The 27,694-nt window shown below is 43.6% G+C and overlaps 1 protein-coding gene across 1 annotated transcript in view; it reads right to left on the bottom strand.

The window, feature by feature from the left end:
* Positions 1-27,694, bottom strand: part of TULP4 (TUB like protein 4) — a 289,770-nt gene that overhangs the window by 29,123 nt on the left and 232,953 nt on the right. Inside the window, exons 7-9 of the mRNA XM_045391322.2 lie at positions 21,631-21,797; positions 3,801-4,025; positions 2,464-2,698 (exon numbers count right to left, since the gene is read on the bottom strand). Of these exons, the coding sequence (XP_045247257.2) occupies positions 2,464-2,698; positions 3,801-4,025; positions 21,631-21,797 (627 nt within the window). The remainder of the gene's footprint in view (positions 1-2,463; positions 2,699-3,800; positions 4,026-21,630; positions 21,798-27,694) is intronic.

Here is a 27,694-nt window from a genome sequence, read left to right as displayed (position 1 = left end):
TAATCTAAGAGTAAGCCTAGGAACGTGTATTTAAATAAGTATCCCAGGTGATTTGCATGGAGGTGGTGGTGCATGGAACACATTTTGAGAAACAATGATATGGCGGCCTCAATGAGTTAATCAGCTTTTAACGATAAGAAATTCCTGGACAGGCACGGTGGTTCATGCCTGTAATAGGTCCTAGCACTTTGGGAAGCCAAGGCAGAGGACTGCTCGAACCCAGGAGTTTATCGGCCTGGGCAACATGGTAAAACCCTGTCTCTACAAAAAATACAAAAATTAGCAAGTGTGGTGCACACCTGTAGCCCCAGCTGCCCAGGAGGCTGAGGTGGGAGGATTGCTTGAACCTGGGAGGGTCAAGGCTGCAGCGAGCTGTGATGGCACTACTGCACTGCAGCCTGGGCATCAGAGCAAGACCCTGTCCCTCCATCCCCCAATAAAAAGAAAAAAGAAATTCCTGTTTTCTCAATGTCACGGATTCTTTTCCTCCTCTGAAATAGTTTGTATATGCCATTCAGGTGGCAATTAGTCATATTGTGCCTTGTGACATATCCTCTATTTTTGTCATCAGGTATTTAAATCTTGACTTTTTAAACTTTTCAAGTGCTTACATTGTCTTATCACCTAAAAGGGTTTAGAAACTCCTTAAAAGCAGAGATGACCTGGTATTACTTAATAATAGCAGGAGACTCAAGTATCCCACACAAGGTAGGCACTAGTCAATGTGCTTTGTTTTATAGCTTTTAACTCTTTTAATTATAAAAATACAACATCTTATTCCCTCAAAGGATTGTGCGCAAATGAGTGGGTCTGTGTTTGATACAAGCTGATAAACATGAACAGGAAGGAAGAGCAGGCATTTGGGGTAGTCGGGCCAGGTTCAAGCAAGCCTAGTCCTTGGGTACTCCACAGCACAGCCTCCTGTCCTCTTCTTCAGTGAGGAATTTATGCACACATGAGGAAATAAGCTCTTCACCTAAGTTACTGTCAACATTTAATCTCAATACAGATTTTATAAAATTGCACCCAGGGGAGTAACCTCAGAGGTGCTGACATCAGCGAGAACACCTGCTGCAAACCTGGGCTCAGGGCCTGTCCCACGGCCCCCACCCCAGTCATCTCTAACCATTGGTGGCCCTTCTCCTTTTCCCTGAAACCATGTTTCCGTCCCACGTGAATATGCGCTTCTCTCTCTCCTGTTTTTCCCACTGTGCCTGCCTTCCTCCTGAATCTGTCCTCTCCTTCCTTTCAGTCTGCTTCCCTACCAGCCCCAATTCTGCTGGTCGCTTTCTTTGTTTCTGGTACTAGCTTGTCACATGAGTCAAAAGACAGAAAAAACAGACTCATATCTAATATTGACAAGCGGTATTGCTGTTTTGCAGGGGTAGTAGAGTGGCACTGCTGATGCTGAACAAATGAAGGCTGGCAGGCAGAGGTGGGGCAACTGTACAGCGCTGAGTACAGGCTGAGAGTGAATAAGCCCACCACACTGTGACTTGGGGTGACTGGTCAGGCCACATGTCATGCTAGCTCCAGGCCGTAATGAGAGGCAGGGACCAGACTAATGGGCAGGAGAGTAAACTGGAGCGAGGAAGTGGCGAGAGGAAGCATGAACTAATGAAAACAAATCCAGATCCACTGGGGGCACAAAGACGACTCAGTTCTCTCCCCCCAGGGCCCACAGGATTCAGCAGGGCAGAGTCTGGAGCACAATGACTAAGTGTGTTGCTCAATCTGCCATAGGTGATGGGCAAAGTTTCACAGGAGGTGGCAGACTGAGCCGGCAGTGACTGATGGGTGCACGGACACTAGCCTAGCACCAAGTGGCACAAAAAAAGAACGCAGTCCCTTCCCTCTGAAGCTTACAATCTAGGATCCCAGAGAGGTGTGCAGGGAGCATGTTGAATACATTAACTGAGCAAAGAAAATCACCACAGGGAAAGGTTTTTAGAAGAAAAGGGTGTTTCATACCAACATCTTTATGGATGAGCAAAAAATTGTCATTAGTAATCAGGTACAAAGCAGTTAACAGTAGACTAGGGAGGGGCAGGAGGCTGAAGGTTTGATTTTAATTTTATCATCCACTCTGGGAGGGCAGGGACTGTATCTTGTTATTATTTTCAAGTTGTCTGAATATTACATGAAGACACTGGATGAACACTCCGTAACTGTGAAGAGGAAACCCTTGCTCCCGGGAGGCCTGCACTAGCTTCCCCTTGCCTGACAGCCAATGGTTCCTCTATTCACAGCCCAGCTATCCACTGCCCACGAAATATGATTTAAAACCTGTCAAAAAGTACATTTAGAGAACAGTTCATTTCAGTGGGTTTCTTCAACGAAGTTCCACACCAGCCACCACAGGCTCACGTTTCATTAGTATGCATTCTCTTTGTTTGGGGTGTAAGGCGTAACAGCCCATGACCACAGAGAACAAGGTCCCAGTCCCTCGGGCAAGAGACCCACCTGGTTTGCTATCCGTCCGCGGGTCCATGATGACAAACTCCGGCCGCAGCTTGCTGACGCGCCGCCCTTTGAGGATGGGCACAAGCCCGCCCAGGTACTCCAGGTAGAGCGTGTAGCACGGGCCGCCCACCTCTGGGTCGTCCTCTGTGCGCTTCATGGTGCAGTGTAGCCGCTCATTGCCGGCTGATGGGTAGCTGACAAAGTCTCTCATGTTGTTCGGATCTGGAATTGGGGGCTGCAGGACACAGGAAGAAAAGGAAGAGCTGGGACTCCAGAGAGGCAGAGAGAGAGGGAAAGAGAGTGAGCACGGGGGCAGGTCAACTAAAAACACCACTGTTCCAGAAAGAGCACAGGCTGGGAGCCTGGGGAGAGGCTAACTATGTGGTGTAGAACAGTGATTTGCAATGGTAGGAGCATGTGAGAATCTCCTGGGAGCTTTCAAAACACATCTAAACCAGGATCCCATATCAGACAATGAAATCAGGATCCATAGGGGCAGGCTTGGGCACCTGTATTTTCCAATGCTATATAATACACCAGCGTTGAGATCTGCTCGTGTAGAATCAATAGTGTAAGGCAACTTGGAAAAACAAAAACAAAAACAAAAACCAATAGATTCTAAAACTTTGATGTTTCAGGAAAAAAGTAACCAACAAATGGGTCTGCTACTTAGAAGAAGAGAGAGACAATACAAAAGAGAACCACTTGGGAAAACCCAAGGTTAGGGGGACCCACACTTAAACAGCAACTGGCAGATGCATTCTACATGCTACCTTCTAGAGTTCCCACTGGTATGAAAGGTTGCTGACGCTGAGCGCTGGCTGGCGTGGCTCTCCTCAGCACAGTGCCAAGAGCTGGCCCTAGAACTGGGGTGGGTCTGATCCTGACTGTTCCCCTAACTAGCTAGGGAGCAAGTTACTTAACTTCTCCTAACTTGTTTCCTGCTTCCTTAAATGGGAATAATGGCAGCATCTGTCAGGAAGTCAGGACTGAACAAGACAGATTTCTAAAAATTAACTGGTATAATGCTTAGTATATAGGAAATGTTGAATAATGGTCACTCCTTTGATCATCAGAGGGACACAGAAGTCAAGCTAGGAATACCAGCTTTGCCATGAGAAAGATAACAGCCACCACACAGGGCAAATCTCTCATGGACATGGACCATGATGCTTGGACAGACTGCAGACCTGGCAGCACATGACAGGATCAGGATCCTGCACAGCTGCACATGGCCCCATGTGCTCACTCTGGTACCCTCACCTGTCTCTGCCCTGGCTCTGTGGGGAGCCAGCACAGGTGAGGGAGGAGGAAGAGGGAGGGGTAGAGGGCTTTACCTTGATGGTGGGGATGAAGGCAGTGGAGAGGTAGGAGCAGAGGCGGGGGGGCAGGGTCAGCTTGCTGACGTCCTTGTCCTCACGCAAGGTGCTGGCGATGGCCTGCTGGCACAGCAGCTGCAGGCTGGACACCCGGTGCTCCACACGCACCACGTACAGGGCTGGTCCTGATGCCATCAACAGCCTCGAGTCCCGGTGACCCCAGCAGATAGAGATGATGGGACGCTGGCAGGAAGTGAAGGGAAGACAAATGCTTAAGCTTTTGCTCTTGTGGGAAGCAAAAAGGGATAATGCATACTTGCCTCGAGCAAAATAAAATAAGCTGTTTTGAGAATACTGGTTTTAAAAGCACAGTAGAGAATGTTAGACACTATATTATGAAAATTCAGTATATTTATTGAAAATTGGCTAGAGGGCTGGGTGTGGTGGCATGAGGCTGTCATCTCAGCATTTTAGAAGGTCAAGGTGGGAAGATCACATGAGGCCAGGCTGAAAGACCAGCCTGGGCAATATAGCGAGATTCTCATCTCAAAAATAAAACAAAATAAAATAAAAGCAATTAGGTCCCCAGGCCAGAGCATTAAAGCACTGTAATAATTTTGTGAAGTTCATTTACCTGTATTATATTTCATTTAATTTGGGGTCACAAAACCCAACTGAGCTCTGGGTAGTAAGGTTTCTACTAGTAGGGCAATCACCTTGTGGGGCAGTAACTCATATTCCTTACTGAAGGGCTGGTTATCTGGATTCCCAAATTACCCAGGGGTGGGTCCCATGGCTTGGGGAGGTGGTGATGAGGTAGACCAGAAAGCCCTTCCCTTCTGTCCAGAGTCAAATCAACAATGCACTTGGGCTTACCAGCTGTGTACCTGGGGGCTACTCCATAACCCCTAGAAGCCTCCCCCTTTTCTCATGAGTCCAGTGGGGACCCTGTGAGGATTACAGGAGGTGATGAAGTCACAGCCCTTCTGGGGCCATCACAGGTTATAACCCACAGTCACTGCATTTTCAGCCTTCCTTGGCACTGACAGTGTAGGGAAAGAAAGCTCTCTGGAAAGGTGATTGAGGAGAACACGGTTCCTGCGGTAGCCTTGCTAGGGTCATGGCCATCATTATCTTAGGCCAAAATGCAAATATGCAAGTTAGAAAATTCTTATAATAATAATAAAAAAAAAAATCCAAAGCTCAGGGTGCCATCTAGCCAAGGGAAAAAGAAAGGTGAAGGGTTGTGACGGAGAAGCAGCAAGAGATTTGTTCATTCCGATCCAGACAGATGGAGCGCTGATGATCATTCATCTTCCCTTTCTACCATAGGAGGCCAAGCAGCCGCAGGGTGGGGTGATGGCCACAGCCCCCAGGGGACGGCCGTGTTTGTTGGCCAAGGAGTCTGGAAAACTCAAGTCTAGGGGCTTCCGGGACACTTCCAGGATGTGTCTCCTTATGAGATGATTCCACACGGGAGGTAGGCTCCACACAAGGGGCCTATTAACTTCACAGAAATACATAATCACTGCTGAAGACAGGGCAAACCAACACACAAAAAATGTACAGAAAAGTTTCTCTGGTATCATCAACCCCCAAAAGTACAGGTTAGGACAGAGGCTCTATTAGTACCAAAATCATGCTTAATCTTAAAGATACACTGCTGTCCCTTTACCCTTGAGCCCCCTAAGACAATATTCATAACTTAGAGCTCAAGTCACAAAAAAAAGGTTTTATTTTTGTTTTTAACTTTTAGGTTCTGGGGTACACAAGCAGGTTATGTAGGTAAACTGTGTATCACAGGGATCTGGTGTACAGGTAATTTCGTCACCTGGATAATAAGCATAGTACCCGATAGGTATTTTTTCTGATATTCTCCCTCCTCCTGCTCTCCACCCTTAAGTTGTTCCCCTTCCAGTATCCATGTGTTCTTGTTATTTAGCTCCCGCTCAGAAGTGAGAATATATGGTATTTGGTTTTTTTGTTCCTGTGTTAGTTTGCTAAGGATAGTGGCTTCCAGCTCTATCCATGTTCCTGTAAAGGACATGATCTTATCCTTTTTTACGGCTGCATAGTATTCCATGGTGTTTATGTATCACATTTTCTTTATCCAGTCTACTGCTGATGGGCATTTAGGTTGATTCCATGTCTTTGCTATTGTGAATAGTGCTGCAATGAACATATGCATGTGTGGGTCTTTATGACAGAACAAATATTCCTTTGGGTATATACCCAGTAATGGGATTGCTGGGTCGAATGGTAGTTCTCAATTCTTTGAGGAACTGCCACACTGTTTTCTACAATGGCCGAACTAATTTACACTCCCACTAGCAGTGTAGAAGTGTTTCCTTTTCTCTGCAACTGTGCCAACATCTATTATTCTTTGATTTTTCAATAATGGCCATTCTGACTAGTGTGAGATAGTATCTCATTGTGGTTTTGATTTGCATTTCTCTAATGGTTTGTGATGTTGAGCATTTTTCATATGCTTGTTGGCTGCATGTATGTCTTCTTTTGAAAATGATTTGTTCATGTCCTCTGCCCACTTTTTAATGAGGTTGTTTGGAAAAACAGTTTTCAATGAGCATAACCTGACTGGCTGCAGAAACATCAGACACTTCTTCCCTCTAATTTCCCATTCCTCTTGAGTCCAGGTATCTGAAAGGCAGACACTCTGGATTTATCCTCTGCCCCCCTCCCTCCTAGTTCTGCTTTTCATAGTAACTATCTCTGTATAACAGCTGATGACATATTTAATATAAAATTATCATAAGTATGTGTCTCTTATATCTTTGTACCAAGAACTTAAACCACTCACACAGACCTTCAACTAGATGAAAATCAGCTCTGTTACCTTTATATATATAATTACCACCCATCATGACAAAAACAACCTTGTCTGTAAAACTACATTCCAACAGTAAGCACATCAAATGCTTACAAACCTGAATTCACTGCATCCGCTCTACTCTCCCACACGAATAACATTATTCTCATCTAACATATGAGGTAAGAGAGGCTAAGGGAGGCTAGGTACATTACAGCAATAAATGGTGGAAGAGCTGTGATTCTCATCCCTCCCCAACTCCACCGCTGGTCCTCATCTTACACTACATGGTGCTGGCTCTCTGAAGTGCCAGCATATTGATACCACAGCCTAAAGAATGTGTAATACCCCACTGAAAAATTTAACTATCTGTCAATCACATACAAAATAATGAGCCCCAAATGGCCCCTTAGTCCATTTGGTCAAGGCTACTTTACTCAGAAACAAACCAAACATTGTCTATAGAAAAGGCAAATAGACAAGAAGAGAAACAGGCTGTTTACACAGCAAATAAATGATCTGCTGGGTTCATCACAGCAGAAAAGAGCCCACAGGTAATTAGCCAGGTAGCATTGTTAGATAACAGGGACCACAGTCGCTGGCACATCTGGAAGGTGAGGGAGGACAGAGTGACTCCAAACCAGGTAGCACATTAGCTCGGATGACTTAGAATTCTCAGCCAAGTAGGAGTGAGAAGACTCGCAAGATTAAAGGATAGAACGCTAGAACCTGGGAGAAAAAGGACTGAAATTATTTAGCCTGGAGAAGTGATGCCTGCAGCGTCTCAAAGGAATAATTATTATCTGGGGCAATGTTACCAGGAAATTCCCTCTTCTAAGAATGGGACAAGAATACCAGCACAGGAATTTCTATTACATTAATTAGGGTGCAGCACTCATTTACTTGCCCAAGTCAGTGAAAACTTACTCTGGAGGAGGGCGGGGCGGAGATGCATTGATTTAATTTAATTTAGTTTGTGTAGCATATAGTCCATGTAAGATGATAAAGCAGCAAAATGGCAAAGATGCTGGTATCTTTGCCATAGTAATTTTTAAAGCTGTGCTAGAAAAATGGGGAAGGAGTGACAGATAACACAAACTGCCCCTCTTGTCGGAAGACTCTGAGTCCTCACTGACCTGGGGAAATGAATGCCTGTGATTACTGTTTGGTCAGAGGTCAGGCAGCAGGGTATGACTTCTCAGGACCCCTGTAAGTTCACAGAAAGTCCCTAACAGGTCATCTTACTTTTTAAAAGTCACATTTCTGCTGGTGTTAATTTTTCTCTGGCTGTTTACTGGTATTTCAGCCTATAAAGCCCTTGCTACAAATGTTCTGTAGTTTTCACAAGAACAAGAGTCAAATGGCGCTAACTGCACATGGCCACAGACACGGGGCGGGGCGTTCACTAATGCTAGTCCTAATTTCGCTGCCTCACAATCATCGATTTCCATCACTCTGTCCTCTAGGTTCACAGGTGATGGCAGAACATGAACACACTGTCTGCAGGCCCACAGATCTCACCCATGCTGAGTATATCTCCTCCCTAGGAACCTCCACCTACTGGGCTGAGCTGCAGCACAACAGCACAGCTCTTCAAAGCTCCCAGATTTATGTTTTGTTTGAACAGCTGCTGTCTGCTAGGGAAAAACTCAGTTGTAAGTTTGTGGTCTTAATCTCTTTCTCAAATCCCATAAAATGACTATTTTTAGAACTGATGGCTAGAACTGTGAAGCAGATGACATTCAAATCTTAATTTGCATAGGAAGGTTCACATATTTTGCACGTCTAAATCCAAGGCAAAAGTGCAAGAAATGGAGTTGTATTTCAGGGAGCATGAGTCTGGTGGAATAGGGAGAACACTTGCTCAGCTGGAGAGGATGCACTCTAGGCCACAGTGCTGGAGGCGAGTGGCCCCTGGAGGGGCAGGCTTCTCCTCTGGCTTCTCCCTCTCAATGCTGAGGCTGAGTCCTGGAAAGGAAAAGGGGCAGGCCGGCTCTGCCTCACCTCCCACCATGGAGTATGGCAATCGAGGCCTGGTGCCAGATCCTTACTTGCCCACCTCTCCTCTTGCTACTACACAAGACATGCCATGTGTCCAGCCAATCATTTTTTTAATCTACTGAGCTGTTAGTCATTAAATATTTGCTAAATGTATACAAATGGACAGATACATGCTAGTTATAAGGGGACTGACAATGAATCAAATACATTCTCTGCCCTTGTGGAGTTTATATCCTGGCGTCGCAGGGAGAGAGATAAATACAGGTTAAGTATCCATAATCTGAAAATATGAAATCCAAAATGCTCCAAAATCTGACTTTTGGAGTGCCAACAAGATGCTCAAAGGAAATATTCATTGGACTATTTCAAATGTTCATATTTGGGATGCTTACCTGATACAAGGCAAATATTCTGAAATTAAAAAAAAATCTGAAATCCAAATCAATTCTGGTCCTAAGCATTTCAGATAAGGAGTACTCGACCTGTATCTTAGTATCTGTGACAGGAACCGCCTAAGAACGTGAGGTAGTGAAATTCCATGAAGTAAAAACAGTGTTGAAAGAGGGCCAGAGCAGGGGCAAGGGGGTCTTTTTGAAGAGAGGAAGCAGGGAGGCTGCCCTGGAGGTGGTTTGAGCAGAGGCCTGGCTGAGAGGAGGAATCTATTTAATTGGAATTGAAAGCTTCCTCACTATATTACTATTTTTGTATATAGCAGTGAGTTGGATAGAGTCTTCTGAAACTGTAAAAGGAACAAAAACCAACTCCACTGGTCCTGGACAGGGAAAATCAGGCAGTGCAAGCACAGGGTTTCTGGATGACTGAGGGAGGCCTTGGGCTGAGGACTGGCTACCCAGCCACCGAGGAGGCAGATTCCTGGGACAGTCAGAGGTTCTTCAGCCTCCCTCTCCACCCTTTGTTTTCTGTAGCTCTCCCTAAGAAGGATGGGGGATCTGTCTTGAAGGAAATGCACCTAGTAGGATGAAATGTTTTATGATTGTACAAACATGTGCAAAATAGTTCACTTTAAAACAGATGAAGGGCCAGGTGCAGTGGCTCACGCCTATAATCCCGGCACTTTGTGAGGCTGAGGCAGGAGGATTGCTTGAGGCAAGGAATTCAAGACCAGCTTGGGCAACACAGCAAGACCCTGTCTCTACAAAACAATTTTTCAAAATTAGCTGGGTGTAGTGGTGCACACCTGTAGTCCTAGCTACTTGGGAGACTGAGGCAGGAGGATCGTTTGAGGCCAGGAGGTTGAGGCTACAGTGAGCTATGATCATGCCACTGCACTCCAGCCTGGGAGACAGTGAGACTCTGTTTATAACAAATTTTAAAAAGTCCAGGTGTTATGGCTCATGCCTGTAATCCCAGCACTTTGGGAGGCTGAGGCAGGAGGATTATTTGAGATCAGGAGTTTGAGACCAGCCTGACCAACATGGTAAAACACCATCTCTACTAAAAATACAAGAAAATTAGCTGGGCGTGGTGGCACACGCCTGTAGTCCCAGCTACTCGGGAGGCTGAGGCAGGAGAATCATTTGAACCCGGGAGGCAGAGGTTGCAGTGAGCCGAGATCGCGCCATTGCACTCCAGCCCGGGCAATAAGAGTGAAACTCTGTCTAAAAACAAATAAACAAACAAAAAAACAGAGTAAGTTGGTGATCGGTCACCATCAAACTACGTTGGTTGGAGCCACAGACAATTTTAAATACAAAGTATAATCATTTGGCCACCAACTAAATTGTAGTAATAAAAGCTAGTTCAACACTCAAGTCAACCAAATTTCAGTTTTAAAAGAACACAACCATCCTTGTATTCTGTAAGCAGACAACACTCATGGAAGACTTTCTCATCTACTTACAAGACAAAATGGGAAAAGCACAACGGGGGCTACTTCAGGAGAACAGGCAGAGTTAATCCTAAGTGAAAGAAAGCAAGTCTATTTTTACTATAGGATTCGCCTCCAAGAGTACAGAAGTCCATGATCACACATGCAATCTCTTATTTGATTTTTAAATTCCCATACCCATCTTTTTCCAACTTCTCCTCTCTTAATTTTTTACCCAATATCTTACATCAACAACTGAACCTTACAGAATATAGGGTGACCTCTCCACTGGCCTTCAATGCCAGAAGTCCATAAAACAAAACAAAAACCTGGGCCTAAATTATTGAAGCCTACAAACTTCAGTCAGTAGTGCTAACTCTAAACACCTGTTACATTTTCAGATATGCAAGAATAGATAGAGTCACAGATAACAGCTAACGAGATAAATTACAGAATTTTACATTACAACATGTAGGACAGAAAGGAAAATAAATCATAGCATATTTCCTTAGAAGAGCTCCAGCCACAAGCATTGCTGTTACAAGTAAATCAAGAAAATCAATTTTAAAGCTGCTGCTGCTGCTGCAAGTTCGTCCCAGGCAATGGCTTTGTACGCAATAACCTACAATCTAATTAACTTGGAAATACATTATCCAATCTAAATTGCATTTAGTTCTTTTTATAAGCAGTCCAATAAATCGCCTAACTTCCTTCCTGCTATAAAAATGTCCCTGCCTTTGGACTCCTTGAATAGCACAGCATAGATCACATGTGATTTTAGAATCATTAGACAAGAGTTAAACTGGTGCTAAATATAATTAATATTGTACTTGATTTTTAATGGCATCATTATTTAACCTTCTATTATTGAGACAATTTTTTCAATGGTTGAAATGGACCCTCAATGAAAAAAAGAATCAATAACTTACTGAAATGCTGAGGTACCGTAGGGATATCTATCTTTCTTCAAAGGAAGATCAGTCAGGGCCTTTTCTCTTATTCCTGAGCTCAAACAGTTTAAATTCAGGATCCATGTTAGTTTCACGTGATGGCTGATGAGAACTTCCGCAATGGTTAAGGCCATAGAACCTTTACTACAGTCTAGGCACTGGTCAGAAAAAGGAAGCCGGGACTGAGGAATATCCACTTCCTGAGCTAAAACGGCGGGAAGGACATTCCCTGTAGAGGGAACACAATGCCAGCAGGAAGGGGGCCCTAAGTCAGACGAAGTGGGGACAATGCTGAGTGTGTTTCAGCACTTGAATTCACAAATATTCTAATCATAAAAGCCTTATAAAAAGCCAGCATCAGATTGATTATAAATGTGACATAACTTACAGGTTCAAACAATTGACAGAAAGATGAAAGAAAGCCTACGCTGACACCAGTCCATCCATAAACCCACCGAAGAAAGATTTACTAATACCTACTATGTTTTAGACAATGAACTGGCAGTGGGGACACAAATAGAATCAAGGTAATCTCTCCTTCCTTCAATCCCAAATCCACAGGAACTCTAATACTTAAGTTTGTTTAACCAATGCCCTGGCCTCATACATATGGCCTTAACTCTGTTCTACTTCAGGGTTAACTCAGAATGACTTCACTTCCAAAATAGAAATTTAAAGTCCCTATCCAACCACAATTTCCCATTTTGTTTGTATCACCTCCTCTTGAACATGTCTTTTTATGACTTTACACTTCCTAGCCTCAGGTCATGAAGTATCTAACCACTGATGCCACGGCTGCCCAATTCCACAGTATCCCTAGCAGTTTCCTAGATTCCTTCGACTCCTTGGCCCTCCTACTACACTCACCTTTCCAGTTCCTAATTTTAGGCAATCGGTACTACTGACTCTAGGATTACAGTGAAGGCATGGACATCACTGACTCTCACTTTAAATTTATTATCCGGTATGGCAAGTGGATGGTACTCCATGGCACTCCTGCCGAATCTTCCCTGTGTTTTTCATCCTGCCTTTAGTTTACTGAGAAGACTGGCATTGTCCTGTAGTGTGTGTGTGCTTTGGCTCCCTCCTTTACTTAAAAATCCTTCATCTCTTTCTACAATCTCTCCTTCCTTTCTGTCTCTTCTAGATTAAACCTCCGTACTGCAATCAAACCCACATCTTCCAACTTGCAGTGGGCTCTTGTAGCTTGCTATTCTTTTTCTTGCTTCCTTATGTCTTCTTTATTCCCCAAAGACTTATTAATTGTATATGAACACAGTCATGCCTCTCCATTTCAAGTTACCATCCTCTCTCTGCCTTCCCCTCAAACCCTGTCAAAACAGTAGTTTACATGTGCTGCCTCAACTTCTTCACTAGCCGCTTAGTCGCCAGTTCTTCATCTTGGCTGTCACAGCTGTATCTCCAGCACATTGAACAATGCTTGGCATATAGATGGCTCAATAAAGATCGACTGAATGAACAAAAAATCTTTTACCATGTGACCTCCATCACTATTCCAGCGAGACCATTTTTGACCTTAAAACTTCCAAATCCATTTTTCATGTCTACTTTCAACTGTTGTTCTTTTGTTTGACATATTTCCTTTAATGGTTCTCTGTGACATTCCTCTTCCATCTCCTTCCTTCTGCTGCTTGTTAAATGAAGGCTATCACTCCACAGTCCAAAGTTCTATGCTTGGTCCTTTCCCCATTTCCCCTCTTTCTATTCATTCCTTTGACATTAAATCCATTTCATTTCTCCAACTATGGCCTCCTTGTGGATGACTCCAAATATCTATCTCCAACCCAATCTCTTGTCTCAGTTCCAGTCCCACATCCCCAAACGCCTTCCACCCTTAGAGATATGGCTGCAACAGTAACTAAAATGGTCTGCTTTTGGCCAGGTGTGGTGGCTCAGACCTGTAATTCCAGCACTTTGGAAGACCAAGGTGGGCAGATCACTTGAGGTCAGAAAATCAAGACCAGCCTGGCCAACATGGTGAGACTCTGTCTCTACCAAAAAATACAAAAATTAGCCAGTGCGGTGGCACACACCTGTAGTCCCAGCTACTTGGGAGACAGAGGTGGGAGAATTGCTTGAACCCAGGAGGTGGAGGTTGCAGTGAGCCAAGATCACGCCACTGCACTCCAGCCTGAGTGACAGAGTGAGACGCTATCTCAAAAAAAAAAAAAAAAAAAAAAAAAAAAAAAAAAAAAAAAAAAAAAAAAAAAAAAAGGTACGCTTTCACTGGTACTGACCTCCTCCTCACAGTCCTCCAGAAGCCAAATCTCTTATAATCTCTCTGAACTCTGTGTCTCTCTTCCACTCTATTTTCACTGTTCTGGTTTTTTGTCCTGATTCCTTCTTACTGAGATAACGACACTGCTGTCAGATTAGTCTCCCCAAAGCCCTGTCTCACCTCTCCCTTGCTCATAAAATAAAAATACAAAACAAAAGGCCAAATGAAGTTTAACATCTTGGCCAGTGCTATGCATGGTCTGAATGTGTGTCCCTCCGAAATTCTTGCTGCAATCTAGTTCCCATGGTGGTGGTATTAGGTGGGGCCTTTGGGGAGTGATTAAGTCATGAGGCCTCCGTCCTCACAATGGGATTAGTGCCCTTAGAAAACAGGTTAAAGGGAGGTTCCTCCCTGCTTTTATGCCTTCTACCGTGTGAGGACACAGGCACAAGGTGCCATCTATGGAGCAGACCAGACACGGAATCTACCAGTGCCTGGATTTTGGACTTCCCAGCCTCCAGAACTGTGAGAAATAAAGTTGTATTATTTATAAATCACTCAGTCTAAGGTATTTTCGTATAGCAGCCCAAACACACTAAGACACATTTGGTCCTAAGACACTTTTCTAGTCTTACTTCCTGTTGCTGCCCCTTACATAATCTATGCTATAATCAAACTGTATTCTATTTCTAAAAGTAATTTACTATTAATTTTTTAAAAAGAAATTATGTTATGATTGCCAGTGGCTAAAGAAACCAAGAGATAATGTAAATGGCAAATAATCTTAAGTTATCTGGTCCTTGAAATTTACATAATGTTGGGGTTCAATCAGGCTGGTGGGAAAAAGAGATAGTTATAGAAATAGACACAAATCTTCTTGGAAGGCTGAGAAGTTTGCATAACTTCGGTGGGTAAATTCGGTAAAATATCTGGCTGAAGGCGAACTGATCCCTTTACCTTTAGTTAAACAAATTAAAATAGTAATAAAGAAAGGCAGAGTAGTTTACCTAGCTCGCTTGTTTACTCATAAAATCTTAAGACTAACCTTTGATGTACGGAGTTGCTTAAGTGCTTTTTACTTGGGAAGTCCACAATGTCAATTACCCTCTAATGGTGTTGACTCAAGCTTTTTTTAATTAACTTACTGAATAAATGCGAGTCCGACTAGCTGATCAGGGTCGAGTGGCAACTGTTTACAGGACTCAGCAGGGAGTCTGTAAGCGGCTCCCACACACGCAGCTGGACTGGCAAAGCAGAATTTATCTGTGTGTCAGTGTACTTCATTCATCTGTTGCTGGATGAGGAGTCTGCAAGGGACAGACTCCCGGCAGCTGGTGCCCCCTGGAGGAGAGGAGTGCTGCCCCAACATAACTCACCAAGTAAGGCAGAGCAGTAAGATACAATGCTAAGGCTCACTGATTGATTCAACCAGTATTTACTGAGACTGCCATGAGCCAAGATCTGTTCCAGGCATGGTGCAAAGCTTGGAAGAAAGGAGGCATCTGGTAAACTGAGAAACAGAAAAGTCCAGATTGGCAGGGTCAGAGGAGGATGGAGTGGTAAGAGCTAATTCTAGAGAGGATGGAGGACCAAATTATGGTGATCTTTTTAAGGCACAATGAATTTTTTTAACTTCGTCCTAAGGACAGTAAGAAGCTACTGATCTGACTTGTGATTTTACAGACTGTGGCTGCAAAGTGAAGAACAGTTTAAAAGGGAAAGGCAGGCCAGGTGTGGTAGCTCATGCCTGTAATCCCAGCATTTTGGGAGGCTGAGGTGAGTGGATCACGACGTCAGGAGTTCAAGACCAGCCTGGCCAACATGGTGAAACCCCATGTCTACTAAAAAAAAGTACAAAAAATTAGCCAGGTGTGGTGGCATGCACCTGTAATACCAGTTACTCGGGAGGCTGAGGCAGGAGAATCACTTGAATCTGGGAGGCAGAGGTTGCAGTGAATGCTGATTGCAACATTGCACTCCAGCTTGGGCAACAAGAGTGAAACTCCATCAGAAAAAAAAAAAAAAAGAAAAGAAAAGAAAGGGAAAGGCATGGCTCAAACACTGCAGCTAAGATGAGGGTGGCTTGGATTAAGGTGGTGGCCAATGAAGACAAAAGGATGTAGACACGAAGATATCTAGGAGGTAAAAATACTCACTGGGATTCAGTGGACAGGCTGACTGTGACTTCTGGCTTGAGCAGCTGGACCACGACCTGAAAAAGGAGCATTATCTACGTGGTGGAGTGTTCTGAGATTTGGGCATGTTGCATGTGCAATGCTTATGAGATGGCTAGTGGGTTTGTGAAGTAAGCAGGTGGGTCTATACAGGCCTGTTTCCTTAGGCTTCAGACCTTCACTGAGATTGGAATTAAAGCTGTAAGAGTGGTTGAAACGGTCTGAGGAATACAGAGTGAGAAAAGAGATCAGGCAAAGGTGGAAAAATACCCACAAAGGGCAAGTGTAAGAGTCCTTTCCTCCAGGTTATCAAAGCACCAGGTAAATCGTTCTACTTCAAAATCAAAAGCATTTCTGTGTCATCACTTGTCTGTCTTCCTTCACTAGCTGTGAGCTCCTAGGAGGTATGGATCACGTCTTCCTTGTTCAGCTCGGAAACACCAGTACTCAGAGCTCAGTGCCAGCCACACAGTAGCTCCTCAAAATATCTTGGCTGGATGCTTGAACAAATGAATGAACAAATAGGCTTATTTGCTCAAGGAGATACTATACTGCCCAAAGACATAGTTTAATCCCACTTCTTAAAAACAAAAACCCAAATAACCTGATTGAAAAATGGGCAAAGGACTTGAACAGACATTTCTCCAAAGAAGATATGCAACAACATCATTAATCTACATTATTAATCCTAAGGGAAATGCAAATCAAAACCACAATGAGATATCACCTAACATCCAAGAGGATGGTTACTCCAAAAAAAATCCCAGAAAAATGACAATATTGGCAAGGATGTGGAAAAACTAGAATCCTTGTGTAATGTAGTGAAAATGTAAAATGGTGCAGCTTGTAAGCCAAAAATAAAATCCTAAGTTCCCTATCGACTGAATGGAGCCTCTCTTGGCCAAGGAAACCCCAGAAAAACTTTTAAAATTTCCTAGCTATGACAGAAAGGGAGGTTGGACACACCTCATTATACTCCCCCCCATCTGGAATTTAGGTCCAACTCACCTGAGTAAAAGTTAAAATAGAGATCATGAGACTGACAAAAGACTCTTGATGGAAATAAGTAACAAATTCTAAACAATACCTAAGGTCATGCAAGGCAAGCCTTAAGCCATGCCTACAGGCCATCAATCTCACTAAATGGGCCATATTTTGGCTGACTCTGACATAGCATCCGAATGTTTTAACTTAAAATATCCCTTTCTGCTGACTCCCAAGTTCTAGATCAAATTTTGTTGCTTTAACTAACTAGATTAAAGAATCTCTGAATCTACCTGACTTGTATACTCCTCTACTTCTCCTGGCTTCAAAATATTCCACATTTTCAGGCTGAGCCAACGGATACCTTCCACATGTTGATTTATGTCTTTGCCTGTAACTCTTGCCTCCCTGAAATGCACAAAACCAAACTGTAATTCAACTGCTTCGGGTGCACTTTCTCAGGACCTCTTGAGACTGTTTTGCTGGGCCAGGGTCACCCATACTGGCTCAAAATAAACCTCTTTAAAGTATTTTACTAGTCTTTCTGTTAACAAGCTGCTATGAAAAAACAGTATGGCAGTTCCTCACAAAATTAAAAATAGAATTACCATATGATCCAGCAAGTCCACTTCTGGGCACAAATCCGGAAGACTTGAAAAGCAGGGTCTCAAAGAGATATGTGTACACCCATGTTCACAGAAGAATTATTCACAACAGCCGAAAGACGGAAGGAACCCAAAAGTTCATCAATGGGTAAACAAAATGTGGTATATACATACAATAAAATATTATTCAGCCTTAAAAAGAAAGAAAATTCTGACACATGGTACAACACGGATGAACCTTAAGGACATTATGCTAAGTGAAATAAGCCAGTCAGAAAAAGATAAACACTTGTAAACCAAAAATAAAATTCTAAGCCACCCAACCTACAGAATGGGCCTTCTTTTGGCCAAGGGGATCCCAAAGGAGTCTAGAAAACTAGTTCAGGCTGGGCGCGGTGGCTCAAGCCTGTAATCCCAGCACTTTGGGAGGCCGAGGTGGGAGGATCACGAGGTCAGGAGATCGAGACCATCCTGGCTAACAGGATGAAACCCCGTCTCTACTAAAAAATACAAAAAACTAGCCGGGCATGGTGGCGGGCGTCTGTAGTCCCAGCTACTTGGGAGGCTGAGGCAGGAGAATGGCGTGAACCTGGGAGGCGGAGCTTGCAGTGAGCCGAGATCGTGCCACTGCACTCCAGCTTGGGCGACAGAGAGAGACTCCGTCTCAAAAGAAAACTAGTTCAGGCTATGACAGGAAGGAAGATTGGACATGGTCCTTATATTGCCCCCATCCCTTTGGGGTTTAGGCACAACTGACCAACATTAACATTAAAATAGAGGTAAGACTGATAAAACTAAGACTCTTTGTAGCAATAAAATACCAAATTCCAACCTGATTCTGACATAGCATCATACAACGGATGGCGGGCCTAAAGGAAATCAAAGTATTTTACCCCCAAATATATTTTGTTGATATGTTTTGAAACGGCAAAACCTGCAAATGGCAAAACCCTGCAAAATCATCTCTCCTGGGGGAAATTTGCATTTTGTAGAGAATGTCCTTCCTTTCCTAGGTCTTTTCTTGATCCAGGAGACATTTAACCAAGAGTCTAATACCTTTTAAGGTCTGAAAGGAGACATTTACCATTTATTCACCGTGAAGCCTGCTACTTAAGTGGTTTCATCTGCATAACAAGAACCTTGGGGCCGGACGCAGTGGCTCCTGCCTGTATTTCTAGCACTTTGGGAGGGCAGATCACAAGGTCGGGAGTTCAAGACCAGCCTGGCCAACACAGTGAAAGCAGGAGAACTGCTTAAACCCGGGAGGCGGAGGTTGCAGTGAGCTGAGATGGCGCCACTGCACTCCAGCCTGTGGGACAGGGCAAGACCTCCGTCTGGCAGGGCGCAGGGAGGTTGCGGCGGGGAACAAGAACGTTGGCTTCCACAACCCCCTTACCTTAACTCAAGCACTTGTTTCTCCTGACTTCAACCCTTTAGGCAAAGCTTAACTCTTTCAACCAACTGCCAATCAGAAAATCTTTGAATCCACCTGTGACGTGTGTGGCCCCATTTCAAGATGTCCTATCTTTCCACAGGTTTAACCAACATGTGCCTTACGAATACTGATATATGTCTTTGTCTGTAACTTCTGTCTCCCTGAAACGTACAAAACCAAGCCGTGACCTGACTACCTAAGGCACATATTCTCAGAACCTCTTGTGACTGTGTCCTAGGCCACGGTTGCTCATATTTGGCTCAGAATAAACCTCTTTAAATACTGCACAGAATTTGGTTTGTCAACATGTTGCATAATTCCACTTACATGAGGATTGTAGAGTCAAACTCATAGAAAAGATAGTAAAATGGTGCTTCTCATGGACTGGGAAGAGGGAGAAACAGGGAGTAGTTGCTTAATAGGTAAAGAGTTTTCATTTTGCAAGATGAAAAGGTGCTGGAAATTAGTTGTAAAATAATGTAATATATTCGACACTATAAAACAGTACACTTAAAAATGGTTAAGATGATAAATTTTATGTTATATGTATTTTACCACAATTAAAAGAAAAAATATATTTAAATATTTAATGCCTGCATCTAATTACAGATTTCCCCATATCTGCTATCCCTGCCTCTCTGATGAGCTGAGTAATGTTAGGACACAGATTCTTGTTTATTATCACCTCCACTGTCAACTCCCTCCCAGGCATGCCTCTATTACGCGCTGCTGAGAAATAATCCTCCACTATAACTGACCCAAACATAAGGTGGCCTAAAGATTTCTGGGAAATAAAAACAAATAGAAAGGGGGCCCATCTGTGTATACTTTCTTAAAGACTTCTAAGCTTTTAAAATTACTGCTTAACAAAAAATTTAGTTAAAATATAAAGGTTCATCACTGGCGTAACAAACACAAAATCAGAGTGTGGCAGGCTTCAGGACATGCTTCCCAAATATGACCGTAGGAGACCAGAATAAGCCACCACAAATCTGCCTCTCTGGCATAAGGATAATTTCGAGCTGGTTATTTTGAGATACACATAGGGTAAAGACACAGGGTAGGCCAGGAGTGGTGGCTTATACCTGTAATCCCAGCACTTTGGAAGGCTGAGGCAGGTGGATCACCTGAGGTCAGGAGTTCAATACCAGCCTGGCCAACATGGCAAAAACCCGTCTCTACTAAAAAAAATACAAAAATTAGCCGGGCGTGGTGGCGGGTGCCTGTAATCCCAGCTATTCAGGAGGCTGAGGCAGGAGAATTGCTTGAACCCGGGAGGAGGAGGTTGCAGTGAGCCAAGATGGTGCTATTGCACTCCAGTCTGGACAACAAGAGCAAAACTCCATCTAAAAAAAAAGGACACAGGGTAAACTCCTCAGAGTTACCCTTTTGTAAGATAAATTACATCTATAAAGAAAATCTGGCTGTGGTAAGAGCTAATTCTAGAGAGGATGGAGGACCAGATTATGGTGATCTTTTTAAGGCATAATGAATTTTTTTAACTTTATCCTAAGGACAGTAAGAAGCTACTGATCTGACTTGTGATTTTACAAAGACTGTGGCTACAAAGTGAAGAACAGTTTAAAAGGGAAAGGCAGGCCAGGTGTGGTGGCTCATGCCTGTAACCCCAGCACTTTGGGAGGCCAAGACGGGCGGATCACAAGGTCAGGAGATCAAGACCATCCTGGCTAACACAGTGAAACCCTGTCTCTAGTAAAAATACAAAAAATTAGCCAGGTGTGGTGGCGGGCGCCTATAGTCCCAGCTACTGGGGAGGCTGAGGCAGGAGAATGGTGTGAACTCGGGAGACGGAGCTTGCAGTGAGCCGAGATTTCCACGCCACTGCTCTTCAGCCTGGTGAGACTCCGTCTCAAAAAAAAAAAAAAAAAGAAAAAGAAAAAAAGAAAAAAAGAAAATCTACACCTGTAACGGTCTCTCTCGGCACCAGGAAGAGAAGGATGACTGGATTTCTGGAAACTTAAAAAAAAAGAGAAGGCATTGGCTTAAATCTGCAGAACGAACATCACCCTTCTTTCTGTTTCTGTGAAGCATTTGGGCCTGTAGTCTAAGACAATTTTTTGAGCTGCTCTAAAGACTTACTCATTTCTTTGGGTTAACTCCCGTGTATGCAGGAGATGTACATGTTATTAAACTTCTGTTTGTTTTTCTCTTGTTAATCTGTCCTTTGTAACGGAAAGTCCTGCTAAGAACTCACTAAGAGTAGAGAAGAAAATTACTCTTCCTTTCCTAAAAGTGAATAAGTGAAGATTCAGCAATCACTTCTGCAAGTTTCCGATTTCTACTTCAGACTGATAATAAACACCAGCTTACTCTGCTTCTTCACTATATGCTCATTTGACTGGGAAATGGAATAAAGCATGCTGGTTAAAAGGCAAAAACTGCTTTCTCCCTTATTTCTCCTGTGGCTCACACCTGTAATCCCAGCACTTTGAGAGGCCGAGGCGGGCAGATCACATGAGGTTGGGAGTTCGAGACCAGCCTGACCAACATGGAGAAATCCCGTCTCTACTAAAAATACAAAATTAGCCGGATGTGGTGGCACACGCCTGTAGTCCCAGCTACTCGGGAGGCTGAGGCAGGAGAATCGCTTGGACCCAGGAAGCAGAGGTTGCAGTGAGCCGACTCACTAAGGTAAAAAAAGATGAAAATAAAATTTGTCAACAATAATTATAATAACCCATTCACTAGTATTTAACAGAAATTGGGGGAATACCAACATAGAGATGCCACTCCCTGAAAGCAGATACAGGTGAAAATTTACTTGTTTCCAGAGAACATCCTTACCTGCACGAGAGTGTCCAGTGTGAAGATGTGCTCCCCACGAACATTGTAGAACTTGACCATGGCACTCTTCAGAAGGGGGCCATTGGGAAGCTCACCAAGCTGGGTCTGCCGTTCCATCCCAGCGACTGCCAGCAAGTCCCCCTGTGTGCACCACTGGGCTACCACCTCTGAAACAGAGGAGAGAGGGTCAGCACAAGGACGCAGCCGTCTTTAAACTGTCACTCAGCAAGGCTACTGTCTTCAGTAGTTTAACAAATACAGACACTGAGCAAATGTAACAAAAAATATATTCATGGTTTTTTCTTTCTTTTTTTTTTTTTTTGAGATGGAGTTTCGTTCGTTGCCCAGGCTGGAGTGCAATGGCATGATCTCGGCTCACTGCAACCTCTGCTTCCTGGGTCCAAGCGATTCTCCTGCCTCAGCCTCCCGAGTAGCTGGGACTACAGGCGTGTGCCACCACATCCGGCTAATTTTGTATTTTTAGTAGAGACGGGATTTCTCCATGTTGGTCAGGCTGGTCTCGAACTCCCAACCTCATGTGATCTGCCCGCCTCGGCCTCTCAAAGTGCTGGGATTACAGGTGTGAGCCACAGTGCCCAGCCCATATATTCATGTTTTAGCTCATGAATACAACCACCCATTTCTCTGAAGAAGATGGATTCTATTAAAAACAGGTGTTTGTCACATGAATGGAAACTGTAGTTTCCTGAAACACAATCAAATTAGGTAGAAATCATGATATAATAAAGTTGGCATATTAAATATGTATCTCCAATTCCAGTATTTCCATAATGAGACTTGTAGAACTTCCTTTTTCTTTAAAGAGAAAGCAAGACAATAAAACCTATGACTGTATATTCATATAAGTGCTGGTCCCACTGCCGTGTCCTCCACTCCCAGGGATGACTCAGAGAGTTTATAAATGCCAAAAGTAAAAAACACATCGAAAACAAAGCTTTAGTTTATATTCCTTTGATTTCTGGGCACTACTGGGCAGATAAGGTTCACACAAAGGACACACAAGCATATGAGAACGCTGACTCTTATTCGCCATTTGATGATGTTGTGGGGCTTAGAAAAGAAAATACCCCTGCTGGGAGACAGTTTTTTCAGCGTAATTTCCACACTGGAAATTCAATGCCCACTTACAAACTACTCAGTGACTATAAGAAATAGCTATTAAAAGGTTTATCTTATCCCAATGTGAGCAATTTACTTATTTCTTGCTGGTAAAACAAAAGCTATTAGTATTAATAAGATTTATGACATTTTTTTTTCTCCCTAAGACCCTAAAATCGTAATCTGGTTTATACAGAGATCTCTGAAATCTAGAACCAAAGTGGCCCACTTTGCAGAGAAGCTGGGTGGAACTTAAAGAAAATGCTCTGCCCTGATGAGCACATATTTCAGAGGTGGGGCTAGAATTCAGTGGTCCCCAGGCTCTATCAGCACACACATTACAATACCCCTTATTCATGCATGGTCATGATTTTGATGCTGCTACCATAACATTCTGAGGTGGCTGAGGCTCTTTCACCTCTGTTGAAAACTGGAGTGTGTCTCCTGGGACAAGACAGGTTTCCAGACCCAGGGAACCCAGGACTTTCTCATGAAGTTAGCTGCAGAGCAGAAAGTAGGGAGACAAAGGGCTGAGCCAAAGCAGTTACAGATGAATAGAAAATGGAAAAAAATCTGTCACAACCAGGAAATGAAAAATTACATAAAAGAATCAAAAACATCCTGGTGAATCAGATTCTTTTACGGGGCGGGGGTGTGGGGGAAGCTAGAGGATTCGTGCACATACTAAATGCGCTCTGGGCATTCAATGCCTAGGTCCATCTCAGGGAAAACCCTGCTTGTGATCAGGAAACTGAGATGACATTCTCTGGAGAGCAGCTTTGGGCACACAAGGCAACCAAAAGGCAAAGCACTAACATAAACAGTCAAAGTAGTAACAAAGACGACGGTGTCTCAAGCTTCTTAGGACAGAAGCATCATTGCAATATTGTAGAAATAAAGGTGATGACATGAAATTTCCAGAGCTCCTCATCTGAACCGTACCATTCTTGTATTTATTTTTAAAATAAGATTTTTTTGAATTGTATTGCAAGGTGGCTTTCCCCAACAGAAAAGTGGGTTGTTGCCTCTGCAGAGTTGACCTAGACGATGATGCTTTCGGAGACTGCTCAGGGACTCAGCAAGCAACTTGGGGCACTCCCCATCTGTCTACGAGATGGGCTCTATCTGAGGCAAGAATGAATCCAAATGTTTACAAGTTAACTCTCAGGCACTTCCTTTTTTTTTTTTGAGACAGAGTTTCACTCTTGTTGCCCAGGCTGGAGTGCGATGGCGCAATCTCAGCTCACTGCAATCTCTGCCTCCCAGGTTCAAGCGATTCTCCTGCCTCAGCCTCCCGAGTAGCTGGGATTACAGGCATGCGCCACCATGCCCAGCTAATTTTGTATTTCAGTAGAGATGGGGTTTCTCCATGTTGGTCAGGCTGGTTTCAACTTCCCAACCTCAGGTGATCCACCCTCCTCGGCCTCCCAAAGTGCTGGGATTACAGGCGTGAGCCACTGCGCCCGGCCAGGACTTCTTTTAATGCAGATGCAAAGTTATAATGAGATTACTGTCATCTGCAGAGGTGAATGACTCTTTCAAAAAAGATTAAATTCTATACAAATAATGCCATTTCTTGTTCCAACGATTATGGAGCTACATGCATCAAGTGATATAGCAACATATGTGAACACCTCTGATGATTTAGCATAAAGCAGTCCTGAGTCACATGACAGGCACAGCCGTGACCAGGGATTCTGGCTATCTCATAAAGTACTAGCAGGAAGAACTCAGCAGTGGGACTAAGAAAGAATAACCCTGAATTGTTCAGTGTCAGCCAGGAGTATGCGAGTTTTCTGCAGGAGTTGAATTCCTAGGGTAGGAATTTAAAATTTTCAGAAATTAGTGGGAAAATCAAAGTAAAAGAAAATACTCATTCAATTTCTACATGTCACTATGATAAAGAAGAGGAGGATACAGAAGCCTAGATATAGTCAGGACAGAACTTTTTTGTTTCAGAAACTTTTTGTAAACGATGTCTGTCTTATTTAAAAAATAATCCCCAGTATCTTTGCCCAAGACTTCCATAGTAATTTTGCTTGAATCTCTCATTTTTAAATTTGTTTCAGAATACAACCTAAAAGGAACAAACTAATGCTCTACTCAGCAGGCCTCTTGTCCCTTTTCCTAAAGCTCGTGGCCCAGAGTCTCTAATCTCACCCTCACAGGCAACGGGGAGTTCCGGAGCACACAAGAGGCCCGTACTCCGGAAGCATCTATGTTTCTCAACGATTTTGGGGGGTGTGGGTTTTTGGTCTCTAACAGATTTTACACAAAGAAATTCAGCACACGTACACTATTCTTTAGCCAGAAAATCTTATGGATCTTTTTTGGTAAAAGTCTGGAAGGTTATATGAAGTCAGTGAAAATGTAGTTCTTTTGTGTTAACAAGAAGCCCTTGTGTGGTATTACTGGGTCAGAAAGAGGCAGCTACATTTTAACAGAAAAAGAAAGATGTGCTTATCAAGCACCATATATATTGCAGCTACTGTTTGGAGTCTGCAGTTATCCAGTCCTTTTTCCCTCAGATTACCATGTGCATGATTCACCTCTTTATTAGTCATTAGACACGCATGTTGTGTATTTGCATACACACGTGCATATGCAGCAGTGGGGGGTGGAGGAAAGAGAAACTAATTAATTAGCAAAGTGTGTGATGATAAAATAACAGGTACTTTTTTTTTCCCCCTTTAAGAAGTATGTTTCATTGCAAGGCCCGAAAAAAAGGGGCATGTACTCAATGAGGATGATGTGGGCAAATCTTATCAGGTCTGCCCGCAGGAGCAGATGGCATCAATGACTGAAACTACCTGCCTCAAAAATTCCCTCCTCATTTTCTCAGCGTGCTCAATGAAATGATAAAAAGAGAAAATTCTGCAAAACAAAAAAACAAACAAAGTCCAGGGGTTGGAGCTTTTAATTTCAAGGCAAGTGTGGGATGAAATGAGTGCCTCTGGGAGCCTGCTTTGCCACTGAGGGATGAACTGGCTTGGGCAGAAAATTCCTGAACTCATAATTGAATTATTTCTACTCAGGAAAAGAGTAGAAGTCATAACAATGGGTAAAAACCCCAAGCAAAATGAATAATTCCCTGCTTATTGCGTGATGAACAGAAGTCCCTGTTCTGAAGGAACAGAATCTGAGGAAGGCAGAACTTCCTCAGCAAACCACTGCCAAGCAAACCCAGAGCCTAACCCTCCCCAGACCCCGGCGTTTGAGCCCACAGACACATCTGCAGTGAAAATGAAGTGTGCTGGATGATGCAGAAAAGGCCTGGGCAGGGACCAAGAGCTATGTGGAATTCTAGATTCTTTTGCACAGGACATAAATTCCAGTGCTGGTGATATACTAAAACAATATTGTGAGTCACCTTCCTTCACTGCAAAAGTTCTTTAGTGATATTCCTCTGAGACAGTAACAGAGAAAAACCAGGTGGATTGGAGACCTTTTTAATTTCCTCTATGAGACAAGTAACTGACCTGTCTGTAACAGAACAGATGACCTTAGGCTAAAAACACTGCCATGTGCCATCTCCAACAGTACCCTGGTTGTCTCTTCCCAATATTTACCAACATAGCCCGTAAGATGGTGGATAAAAAAATAAGTTACAAAACAAAAATGATTGCTATTCATACCACACGTAAAGGCTAAGTCCTTAAAACATTCTGATCCCAAGAGAGAAAAGGTAAATTGCCTACATACAGCACTATCAGGGCACAGAGAACGAGATCCCAAGTATGGTGCTTTGGTACACTAAGCATTTTTTTTTTCTTGAGATGGAGTCTTGCTCTGTCACCCAGGCTGGAGTGCAGTGGCATGATCTCAGCTCACTGTAACCTCTGCCTCTCAGGTTCAAGCAATTCTCCCACCTCAGCCTCCTGAATAGCTGGGATTACAGGCGCAAGCCACCATGGCCAGCTAATTTTTGTGTTTTTTAGTAGAGACGGGGTTTCACCATGTTGGCCAGGCTAGTCTTGAACTCCTGACCATGTGATACACCCACCTCAGCCTCCCAAAATGCTGGGATTACAGGCATGAGCCATCGCGCCCGGCCTGAGCATTTTGAATTAAAGGCAACTGGAAGGCCTTAGAACAGAGGTGTCCAATCTTTTGACTTCTTTGGGTCACACTGGAAGAAGAATTGTCTTGGGCCATGCATAAATACACGAACACTAACGGGAGCTGATGAGCTTAAACAAACAAAAAATCTCATAGTGTTTTCAGGAAGTTTACAAATTCGTGTTGGCCACACTCAAAGCTGTCCTGGGCTGCTTGTGGCCCACAGGCTGCAAGCTGCACAAGCATGCCTTAGAAGCTGCTTCAGAGCCAAGGACTTTCTGATCTTCTCCTGCTTTCCCCAAATAACCAGGAAAGACTTAACCACCAGAGAAGAGAATAAAAGTTGTCAAAACCTTTGGTCACAGGCAGAGTTCTACCCTTCACCTTTCCACAACTTACAAGTCCCACTCAGTTCCCAAGAATTATTAACAAGATAACGTCTACCTCCTGGGTCCCTTCATTTCTCCTAGAAATCACTTACTACTAAATCATGATTGCCTACCCACCTCCCCACTTCCCTCCTTCCCATGAAAAGGGTATAAAAACTTCCAACCATGTGGCCTTTCTTGGAGTCTCTTATTTTATGTGGGTCCTATGCTTATTCACATTAATACATTTCTATGCCTTTTCTCCTATTAATCTGTCTACTGTCAGTCATTTCAGGGAACCTTCAGAGAGGACAGAAGGGAAGCTTTTCCTCTGTCCTTACAGCACTTACTAGATGGCACCAGCTCATTTCGATTTAATCTAACTTTCTGAAACTAGGAAGACACAGAACAAAAGCATCCTGCAAATAATTTTTTTTTGAGACGGAGTTTTGCTCTGTTGCCCAGGCTGGAGTGCAATGGGGCCATCTCGGTACACTGCAACCTCTGCCTCCCGGGTT

Source organism: Macaca fascicularis, chromosome 4 (genome assembly GCF_037993035.2).
Source record: "Macaca fascicularis isolate 582-1 chromosome 4, T2T-MFA8v1.1".
In the NCBI taxonomy this organism is placed as follows: domain Eukaryota; kingdom Metazoa; phylum Chordata; class Mammalia; order Primates; family Cercopithecidae; genus Macaca; species Macaca fascicularis.
The sequence above is the reverse complement of the archived record's forward strand: the minus strand, read 5'-3'. Positions and strand labels throughout refer to the sequence as shown.